The sequence below is a fragment of the Coturnix japonica genome, chromosome Z (genome assembly GCF_001577835.2).
Source record: "Coturnix japonica isolate 7356 chromosome Z, Coturnix japonica 2.1, whole genome shotgun sequence".
Taxonomy (NCBI): domain Eukaryota; kingdom Metazoa; phylum Chordata; class Aves; order Galliformes; family Phasianidae; genus Coturnix; species Coturnix japonica.
The window spans coordinates 64628314-64638981 of NC_029547.1; the positions used below are offsets into that span (position 1 = coordinate 64628314).

A 10668-nucleotide genomic window follows, 5' to 3' on the forward strand; every position below is an offset into this window, starting at 1 on the left:
CCCCCTTTTGGCTCTCCTCATCACATTTTTATGGTCCAGACTACACCAGTCTCAGCAAAGAAACTGGGAAGTACTTACGATGTGAAACTCCCTGGTTCAAGGAGGGGCCTGAAGTGTGCCAGAGCCCATGAGATAACAGAACCACATGACTGGTGGGAGGGAGAGAGTTGAGAGGGGAGGAGGACTCCAAGCATCCTTGTGCTTGTGGCAGCAAGCTGTTGGACTGGCTTAGGTCCATTTGAAGCCACATCCTCAAGACCTTGCATTGTGTTTCTTTGATACAGTAGGGTCTCTGTGTTGGAGCAGTACATGCTGTGCACAAAAGCAACCCATGTAGTTAGTTGTTCATCACTTGAAGAGCTGGCTGGGTCTATCCACAAGCCAACAACTCAATTGTTGGAGAAAGTTTGCATAAGCATAATCCCTTCAGCAAACATTGGGTACTTTATTTCCTCTCATACTTAGTATGAGTTTATTTTTCTGGCTGATGAAAACCCCAGCACACAGCCACAGAGCCCAGGGCACTGCTCCATCCATCCATTGGCTGCCCAGCACCTGTCTTCATGCTGGGCTCTCACCCTCAACAGCTGATCAAAGAAGAAATTGCCCCCTCCCTAGTGATGATGGCATCCCCAGTCAGGAGCAAAGGTATTGTGCTTTCTTCTAAGGTAGGAAAAGTTACAAACCTGATCTATGCCCTAATGCAAACTGACTAAAACAAGATCAGGTGTTAGCTGTGATTATTTGTGTCAACTTCATAAATATCTTAACTGCCTTCACTACATTCACCTGAAACTTTACCAGCTTTGTTTCTTAAGCTTTCCTCACTCAAAAGGAAATCTGAGGATAAATAATCTAGAAGCAGGATGAAAAGAAATTCTTTTCCTCCAGTGCTATCACTCATGTTGTTTTGTGATAACACCAAACAAATCGTGACACCACACTGACTACACCCATTTCATTTTTTAAATGTTTTGTAGTAGCTTGTAAAAAATAGTATGTTTTCTGATTTGAAAAGCTCCTGGTAAATAACCTAGCAAGGCTTTAATGGGAAGTTAATACAAGGTCCAGCCCCACTTAACACCTTCACTAGTGAGCTGCATGGTGGGGCTTAGATGTACTTTCAGTAAGTTTGCAGATGACACAAAACTGGGATGAGTGGTTGGTATGGTAAAGGCTGCTGTTGCTGTCTGAAGGGACGTTAACAGGTTGGAGAAATGGGCTGGTATCATCCTTAAATTCCACAAGGAGAAGTCCCCCACATAGGAAGGAACAGCTCCATGCACCAGGACATGCTGGGGGCACCTAGCTAGGAAGCAGCTTGGCAGAAGGGGGCCCAGAGCTCTTGGTAAGCATGGAGTTGAACGTAAACCATCAGATATCCTTGAGACAAAGAAAGCCAATGGTATCCTGAGCTGTATCAGGAGGAGTAGAGGGAAGAGGTTCTTCAACTCCTTTCAATCCAGTGAAGTCACACCTTGAGTACTATGTCCATTTCTGGTATCTACAGTACAAGAGAGCCATGGAAATACTAGAGAGAGTCCAGAAAAGGGTCACAAAGATGCTAAAGGCACTGGAGCATCTCTTGCATAAGAAAAGTCTGAGAGAGCTGTGACTATTTGGTCTGGAGAAAAGAAAGCTCAGAGGGTATCTCAACCGTGTCTATAAGTACCAGAAAGGAGGATAAAAAGAAGATGGAACCATTTTAACCCATTTTAGCTATTTCTAATCTAAACTAGAAAGAAGATAGTAATCCAAGGTATTTTATTTGCCTTTTAGAGACTGGAAAATATGCATTGTCAAGGCTTTTTTCTCCTTGCAAGCTTCTGTGAAAAATTGTGAACTTCAAGTGTCTCATAACTCATTTTATATTGATCATAAACATTCCCGCATAGGCAGGAAACAAGAGGTATCTCTCAAATGTATTGTCTGTGTTTATTTCCATCTGAAGAAAATCAAAGAATAACAAAAACTGGTTTCCTATGAAAGAGAATATCCTTCTTTCTTTGGCAGTCTGCTCTGAACTTGAACACACTCTACACAAAGAAGCCATTTAAAAATTGCTTTCAGTTTTACAGCAGTTTCAATAGCAGTTTAAAGATGCCTTCAAATTATGGAGCTGAACTGAAGATATGATTTCACCAAAAAGGAATTTAGAAAACAAACACAAAGGGAACAATAGCACAGTCACAAATATTGGTAATAAATACTTCTTTATGGACAAATTTTATTATGTTCTCTGCTTTGTATTAAATGACCTTACTCTGAGAAGGGTACCAAGCTACTTCTGAATAAACATTAACATAACATTTTCAAAGCAGTAAGAGAGATGCTCGCTGATATATTTCCTCCAGTGCAGTATTTCCATTGCAGATCTCTAAGGTGGCTTTGCAAAGGCAGGTTCACAGATGAACAAGTGGGGGCAAATTGTCCATGCATGAAGAGGCCTGAAGTTGGATTCCCAAAGCTGGAAATGGCACCTAGGCCCAGGGCATCCCCAGACAACACCCTCATCATAAAGCAGCACTGTTTGGTTAAAGAGGTTGAGTAGAACAATATCTGTTATATCAGACTCATTCTGATGTTTACTTGAGGACCCAGTAAAACATAAACATAGGTCATTTGAATTAATTTCTCCCTGTTATTTCCATGGCAACTATAAGAGACACAAAGAGCACAACAACACTGTTTAATAGAGAAAATTCTCAGGTGCAAAATGTTTGAATACCTTGGTACATATGACTGCATAGAGTGGACAGACTAACATAACTCCACCAACTGTGTGGCTGGAACATCTTAAACTGTTTTTTAGTTGTGTGGAGCAATGCAAAGATTACATACATGCATCTGAATTTCATTCAGAAAATTTAGTGTTGCATGGCAAAAAATTCTGATCCCAAAAGAAATCAGGTTAAAAAAATGTTGAATTTGAAAGAAAAGGTAGCTTGGACCAGAAACATTTATTCTCCAGTAGCCTGTAGTTTATGTGACTAGCTAATAGAGCTACATTTTTAAGAAGAAAGGAAAAAATATGCATCTTTACCATAATAATTTTTTTGTTGCTGTGGCTTCACTGGATAAAAAGATACAGAGCAACTTACTAAGGAAACTCCCACACATGGATTTGCAATGTGACATTCTGTATTTGTAAAGCTTTCTGTGGAGGTATTGTTTGAAGAAACAGTTTCCAGCATCTAAATCAGGAAGGAAAAAGGAGGTTGTTTTATTCTTGCACTTCAGGAAAGATTATTTCTAAAGATCACACAATAAATAATAAAGAAAGAAAGAAATGGAAATCCTCAGTGGCCTAGATATATATATATTTTTATTATTTTTTCGATTGTGCTGCATGAACTGGAATAAGAAGGTAGGAAGTGGGCAGTCCACTGGAAGCAATCAAAATAAACTGCACTTTGAAAGTGCTTGGTATTAGAGTAACTCTCCTGGGTAGCCAAGTTAAAGTAATGCAAGTCCCCAGAAGGGCACTAAAGTCTCTGGAATGATTGCAGCTCACTCTCAGCTGGTTGTGACTGCAGACATTCTGACACGTTCTGAAAACTGAACAGGATGCTGACTAGCCTGGGGCAGCCCTGCATCAGAGCAGGGTGAATACGTGATAGGGAATGTCCCCTGCCCTGAGGCATCTGCCTCAGAGATCATCTGAAAACTGCTGCTGACAACTCACCAGACTCTGCACAGGCTGCAGGGGCTGCTTAGCAGGCAGGTTTACAGGAAGGATGAGAAGTTCTGCTTTCCGTGGATTTACCCACCTCTCTGCTCCTACTCAAGCATGAATAAGGGACAGTGAAGAGACCTATGTCTGCCAGACCAGCCCTCAGATGAGGCTGGTCCAAGGTGAACACAGGGAGCTGCTCAGGGCCAGCAAGATGCAAGGCCAGGAAGAGCACATCTTCAAGGCAGGTCAAAAAGCGAGGAGGAAGAACTTGAATTTAAACACAGTTCCTGAGTTTAAATGCAATACCTGAGCTAAAGTGGAAGAGGCTTCTATGAGGTATCTTACACCTCTTCCTCACCACATGGTTGTTTTTATAGGAATTCCATCCATGGCAGCTGAACCCTGAGGAGCAGGTAGGAGAGGCTCCTCTCTCCCCCTGTTACACAAGGTCCCACCAGTCTGCAGGATTTTGAAGAGTTCCTTCTCCCTTCTCTCAGTCATTTTGACAGCTATGACCACCATATAGCCCTATGGTATTTCTCAGTTATACTCATCCCTCAACTCATTGCACAACGTATTATGGACCCAGAAAACATATTGTAAACAGCAGTGTCTCAGGTATGCTAATAAAATTGGTTTTCTTCAGATGTTTAGCTGCCAGTGAGCAGAGTAAACACGTATTGTGGAAGGATGTTCTTCTGACCTGCTCCCCTTCGCAGGGCAGAATATATTAGAAATGGAAAACACTTAATGTTGTCTTGGCTGACTGCCTTGCTCCCAGCAGGTTGCTGTCAACTGAGATCTGTGATTCCCCATTCCCATCCTTGCTGATTCTCCTCTCAGGTTCCCAAAATGAAAGTGGCAAGCACATGGTCCTCTGGATCCTTACGTTCTCTTTCAAACCTCCTGCTGGTACTGCTGTTCTTTGGCAGTTCTCGGGGTCTGGGTGCACTGTTTGCAGATTAAGTAATTCTTGCCTGCTTTCACCGATCCTCCTGGTTTAATTTTTTTTGTACGAGCTTACGTAGAAGTCAATTCCTTGCCAGCACCACAAAGCCAATGCTGTGTTTTATGCATGACTAAGCTTCCTGTGCGTATTAATTGCATGCCTGGAAAGGTCTCCAAAGGGTGCGTGTATTGTGAGTGCACGGACACACAGGGGCAACACAGAAAAGGGAGCAAAACTGTGGCAATGCAAGTAGACCTTCTATTTTGACACTGCTCCAGAAAGACAGCTTTTAGGGGAGTCCTGTGCGCTGTTCTTTGTAGTGGAGGAGAGGCATGGAGCTCAAGATGGTTGAACTTGCACTGCAGGCAATTTGTATAAATTTGATAAGTTTCTTCATTTAATATACGAGGCGAGGAGATGGCTGCTTCATCCACATACCAGTGAGAGGACTGATGGCAATACTGGAGAACCCCACGGGCTGCAGAAATCAAAGCAGAGAGCTTCCTGGGAAAGGGAAGTTGTACAAATTCCTCCAATTCTGATTTTTGGAGATTTCTTTTCATAGGCTGACAAAGCTCTCCCAGAGGAGCTGAAAGTCCAACAACACTGAGGCTGAACCCCTCAGATACAGCTGCTCTTTACAGGCTATTTTATTTCAGCCTCCCCTCCAGAATGGTTCAGGTTTCATGGTTATTTCAAAAAGGCCTCACAAGCAGCTGCTGCGTTTGGACAGAAAACACTCCTGGTCTCTGCCTCTGATGAGCTTTCCTCTGAGATCCTGTCAGAATGGATAACTTGAAACCAAACACACACACATGCACAAAACAATAATAAAAAGCCCTATAAAATCTTGTGAAGTTTCATCACTATTTTCGGAATACAAATTTTGGGACTTATCTGAGTTAATTGAACTTCCGTCTTATGACTCTGGGACAGGCGGTATTTATAGCAACCTAATTTAAGTTTTCACTTCCCCAACTGGATCTGCTGTTAATATTAAATGTATAGAAGGGTTTGGATCTCACAGGAGGCTCATTTTCCTGGATAGGAAGGCTGCTGTAAGCTGGTGCTCAGCCAGGTGCCAAAGGACAGCTCTGTGGTCACATAAATGATGTTGATATGTTGATATGCCCACAGTTACATAGCAGGAAATTTCCTCAGACTTGTCACAAGCTTGTGGAAGAAATCTGAAGGAAGGAAAACAAATTAATTCTATATTGTTCCTCCCTTTATGCACATATGTCCCAAGGCAGTGGTTGTTTGCCTGACTTCTCCCTGCGGGTGTTGGAGCTCACAGAGTGCTACGTCGCTGGCTGGGGACACACAGAATTAAGATGTGAGTGCCCACAGCTCATGGGTGGCCCCAGTTAAAGCTTAGAGTGAAACCCAGGGTGACACCGTGGGGATGGAGCCATAGAGAGGGATGGGGCTGAAGGATTTGGATACATCGCTACGTGCTGTGATAGAAAGCCAAGATATAGGGCTGGGGTTCAGGTGATGATTCTGCTCTGTGCTCACAGCTGCAGCACCAGCCAAAGCCTCTGACATCCTGCAGGAGGCCAGAGTGCATCTCATTGACATCCAGATCTGCAACAGCAGCCGCTGGTACGGCGGGGCCGTGCACAGCCACAACATCTGTGCTGGGTACCCGCAGGGCGGCGTCGACACCTGCCAGGTAGGAGCTGCACCCCAACACAGCACTGTGCTCTGCATGCAAACCACCCCCCAATAACACTCTGTGCTTCACTGCAGGGCGACAGCGGCGGCCCCTTGATGTGCAGGGATAGACACGCTGACTTCTTCTGGCTCATTGGTGTGACCAGCTGGGGGAGAGGCTGCGGTAGAGCACATCAGCCTGGAATCTACGCGTCCACTCAGCACTTCTACAACTGGATCCTGACGCAGCTGAGAGCAGCGGCCCACCCGACATCGCGGTCATGGAGCCATTACACGACCGCCTCATCCCATTATCATGGGCAGTATGTGGCGCCGACATAACCCAGCACATCAAGCTCCTGTCCGTATCCAGTCCAGAAGCTCAGGGAATTCTTTGCTGGGGTGCAGGAGCTCCTGCAGACCCTAAGGGGGAGCAAGGCTTAATTAGGTGCATGACCCACAGCGGGATGAAATGCACCACAACCCTTTATTTTGGGTAATGCCAATGGCAGCCCCACTGCCAAAGTTCTGCTCTGCCCCATCCACAAGTTGGAAAAATAAAGCTTATTTTCACAACCATCCCAATCTCTGCTCAATTCAATCTCATGTAGTTCCAGAGGTAACCGCAGCCCCATCCCTGGGTCTCTCAGTCCATCCCCATCAGGAGTTGCTCCAGCCCATCCCCATCTTGGGGTCTATCAGTCCATCCCCATCAGGAGATGCTCCAGCCCATCCCCATCTTGGGGTCTCTCAGTCCATCCCCATCAGGAGTTGCTCCAGCCCAGCCCCATATTGGGGTCTCTCAGTCCATCCCCATCAGGAGTTGCTCCATCCCATCCCCATCTTGGGGTCTATCAGTCCATCCCCATCAGGAGATGCTCCAGCCCATCCCCATATTGGGGTCTCTCAGTCCATCCCCATCAGGAGATGCTCCAGCCCATCCCCATATTGGGGTTTCTCAGTCCATCTCCATCAGGATTTGCTCCATCCCATCCCCATATTGGGGTCTCTCAGTCCATCCCCATCGGGAGTTCCTCCAGCCCATCCCCATATTGGGGTCTCTCAGTCCATCCCCATCAGGAGTTGCTCCAGCCCATCCCCATCTCGGGGTCTCTCAGTCCAATGGTTATTATTCTTGAGTGGCTTCTTTCTGGCTATTTTCATGGCAGGTATGGATGTGGGGTTGGGCACTTGAACCTTGCTGTGTTGGGTGGCAGGAGTGACTCACAAGCTGGCGAGCACCCTGGACATCCTGCCAACACTGACTGCCCTGGCTGGAGCAGCTCTTCCCAATGTTGGTTATGACCTGAGTCCACTGATGTTTGAGTCAGGGAAGGTGAATCCTGCAGGTCAAATCCAATGTGGTACATGAGGGCTGGGAGTGAGACCTGGTCATTAGCGAGGGAGCAGGACAGACCCACAACCTGGGATCTGTTATGGGGTCTGGGCTTTCCCTGCAAGCCAGACTGCACTCCCAAGCCCTCCTGCTGCTGCTGCTTGTAGCCTTTTGCTACTCCACCCCCCTCTGCTGATCCTAAACCCACCAGACCTGCCCCTTCCCCCAATTTAACCACATGTAGCCTCAGAGCTACCCCAGAGCTTCAGCTCAGTGACAGCGCTGGTCACAGGCAAAGAGCAGGATGGTCCTGACAGCTTCAAGGAAGGAAGCCTTGTACAGTTAGTGTAGAGAGGATGTGCCGGTCAATCATAGAATTTCTCAGGTTGGAAAAGACCTTCCAGCCCCACGGCTTTGGGGTTCCACTTAGGGTTAATTAATAATTAATAAAATAATAATAATTAATAAAATAATTCTAAACAAAAACATTAAGGTGGATTAATGTGATTGTAGGCAGGACTCAGTAAAACAACCAGCTCAGCATTCAGTTTGTTTATGCATGATTTCTTTGCCCCTTTTCTTTGTTTTCAGTGCTTATTCATCTTGCTTGGCTCCTCCAAATAAGCAGCTCCCCTCCCCAGTTCATTTTTCCCCCTGTTTTGCTGCATTGGAGCCCAGATTTGGTGTTCCAGATGCTGTTGGCTGAGGGCATCGTGTGCTTTGGGGCTGTGACTGAGTTCCTCAGTCCTACTGGCCCTTCTCCATTCCTGTCTCCATAAGGATGCACATCCTTCCATCAGACACACATGGAGCCGCTCATCTGCCCCACCACCCCCCTTTAACCTCCTGGATAACACAACTAAGGGGGCAACTGAGTACCCACGGACCCCCCCTCGGGTGGCACAGCCCTTGGAACCGGCGAACCGACGGTGCTGTGACATCAGCGTTGCGGGCAACGGCAGCGTCCGTGGCGACGAAGCCGGGTGTGCTGGGCTGCCGTGCGATGATGATCGTGCCCCGGGGGGCGATGGTGCCGCTGCTGCCCCTCGTGGTGCTGCTGGCCGCCTGCCGGCCCGGATACGGATACACCGGAGCCTGCAAGTGAGTAGCCCCGATGTCAGCCCCGATGGGACGGACGGCGATTCGGGTGTTAAATTGATGCGTTTCTGGTTGCAGCACCTGCGGGACTCGGCCCATGGCTTATCAATACGGGGCATCGAGAGTGGTGGGGGGCACGGATGCTTCACCGGGGGCCTGGCCGTGGATTGTCAGCCTTCAAAGTACGTGGTACGTGGGCACGGGGCACATCTGCGGAGGGTCCCTCATCACCCCGCAGTGGGTCCTCACGGCGGCGCATTGCTTCGACCATGCGAGGTAAGGGCCATCCCCTTCCTGGAAGCCCTCCTTCCAGCTTCCAGCAGCCCCAAGCTCTGCAGCCCTCATACCCAAGGCACACTTGGGATGTCACAGCCCTTGTAGGACCGCTTTCCTCCCTCCTGCATAGTAGAGATAGCCATGAACTGCTGTCTTGCTGCAGGATGTCGTCATATTCCTCCTGACCCTTTTATCCTCTCTTCTTCCAGCCCCGACACACCGTGGCACGTGGTGATCGGGGGCCACAATTTGAAGCAGCTGGGCCCCGAAGCTGTTGTGCGCAGCGTGGTGCGGGTTATTCCACATGAGTACTACCATAGGGACAGCATGGCCAACGACATCGCGCTGCTCGAGCTGGACCAGCCCGTCCAATGCAGCTACTACATCGAGCTGGCCTGCGTGCCCGACAACTCGGTGCGAGTGTCGGAGCTCACTGACTGCTACGTCGCCGGCTGGGGACACATGGGAATGAGATGTGAGTGTTAAAGTTAAAGCTTGGCATGCTACTGAGACGGGTCGGGCATCCCTAATGGCTGCAATGAAAGCCAGTGACACCATGGGGGTGTATCCATAGAGAGAATCCAATTCCCAAAGCAGGGAAATGTCTTGAGACACAAAGCCAAGCTGTAGGGAAAGGGGTTCACACACAAACAGGATAACCAGCAAGGAGCCCATGGTGCCAATTGTGCTCTATGCTCACAGCTCTACAGGAATACGTCGAACCGTACCGTGTCCTGCAGGAGGCCAGAGTCCATCTCATTGACCTCAACATCTGCAACAGCAGCCACTGGTACGCCGGGGCCATACACAGCCACAACATCTGTGCTGGGTACCCGCAGGGCGGCATCGACACATGCCAGGTAGGAGCTGCACCCCAACACAGCGCTGTGCTCTGCATGCAAACCAACCCCCCAATAACACTCTGTGCTTCACTGCAGGGCGACAGCGGTGGTCCTCTGATGTGCAAAGATAAAACTGCTGATTACTTCTGGCTCATTGGTGTGACCAGCTGGGGGAAAGGCTGTGGGAGAGCACAGCAGCCTGGAGTCTATGCCTCCACTCAGTACTTCCGCAACTGGATCCTGGTACAGATGGGATTGCTTCCAGCAGAAGCGCCTACTTCAACACCATATCCAGTCTATGTCACTACCTCCTATCAGAGGCCCAAACCAACGTACTCGACCCCAATTAGACCGTGCCCATTTCCACGCCAAAAACTCCTGGATTTCTTTAATATGCTCCAGGAGCTCCTGCAGAGTTTAGGAGGAAAGAAAGCTCGATTAGCTGCATGACCCCCAGCAGGCTGCAATGCACCAGGACCCTTTCCTTTGGGGTAATGCCCAATGGCAGCCCCACTGCCAAAGTTCTGCCCCATCCACCCTCCTCTGACTGCAAAGTTGACCCAGTTGGACAAATAAAGCTTATTTTCACAGCCACTCGTGTCTCTTAGTTCAATCTCTTGTGCCAGCCAAAGGCTTCCATACCCAGCACTGTCTTGGGACTCACTGGGGTGAGTAACGCACCAGCCAACTTAATGCTGGGTCAGCTCAAACACCAAGAGACCAAACCTGGAAGGAGCCAATGGCTGCCCCACTGAGTGTGCAAGGAGCCAGCCAAAGGTATTACCTGGATGCAATTCTTGTGCTGTTATTTGAAGGATCTGTGGGCTTGCTCTGC

The 10668-nt window shown here is 48.1% G+C and overlaps 2 protein-coding genes across 2 annotated transcripts; both read left to right on the forward strand.

The window, feature by feature from the left end:
• The first annotated feature begins 5849 nt into the window (after nt 1–5849).
• LOC107306627 (acrosin-like) lies at nt 5850–6861 on the forward strand. Its single transcript, XM_015849939.2, has 3 exons — nt 5850–5961; nt 6146–6300; nt 6378–6861. Exons 1-3 carry the CDS (start codon nt 5865–5867, stop codon nt 6621–6623), a joined length of 498 nt encoding a protein of 165 aa, XP_015705425.1. The 5' UTR covers nt 5850–5864; the 3' UTR covers nt 6624–6861.
• Nucleotides 6862–8550: 1689 nt separating this feature from the next.
• LOC107306626 (acrosin-like) lies at nt 8551–10291 on the forward strand. Its single transcript, XM_015849938.2, has 5 exons — nt 8551–8718; nt 8794–8991; nt 9201–9466; nt 9694–9851; nt 9930–10291. Exons 1-5 carry the CDS (start codon nt 8621–8623, stop codon nt 10281–10283), a joined length of 1074 nt encoding a protein of 357 aa, XP_015705424.1. The 5' UTR covers nt 8551–8620; the 3' UTR covers nt 10284–10291.
• The last annotated feature ends 377 nt before the right edge of the window (nt 10292–10668 follow it).

What these genes read in the sequence shown, in the direction of transcription:
- LOC107306627 (XM_015849939.2), top strand. Translation starts at nt 5,865, where the DNA reads ATGTCCCAAGGCAGTGGTTGTTTGCCTGACTTCTCCCTGCGGGTGTTG. An exon ending in GGGACACACAGAATTAAGAT is followed by an intron (nt 5,962 to 6,145) that starts GTGAGTGCCCAC and finishes CTGTGCTCACAG; the next exon opens with CTGCAGCACCAGCCAAAGCC. An exon ending in GCGGCGTCGACACCTGCCAG is followed by an intron (nt 6,301 to 6,377) that starts GTAGGAGCTGCA and finishes GCTTCACTGCAG; the next exon opens with GGCGACAGCGGCGGCCCCTT.
- LOC107306626 (XM_015849938.2), top strand. Translation starts at nt 8,621, where the DNA reads ATGATGATCGTGCCCCGGGGGGCGATGGTGCCGCTGCTGCCCCTCGTG. An exon ending in CATTGCTTCGACCATGCGAG is followed by an intron (nt 8,992 to 9,200) that starts GTAAGGGCCATC and finishes CTCTTCTTCCAG; the next exon opens with CCCCGACACACCGTGGCACG. An exon ending in GGGACACATGGGAATGAGAT is followed by an intron (nt 9,467 to 9,693) that starts GTGAGTGTTAAA and finishes CTATGCTCACAG; the next exon opens with CTCTACAGGAATACGTCGAA.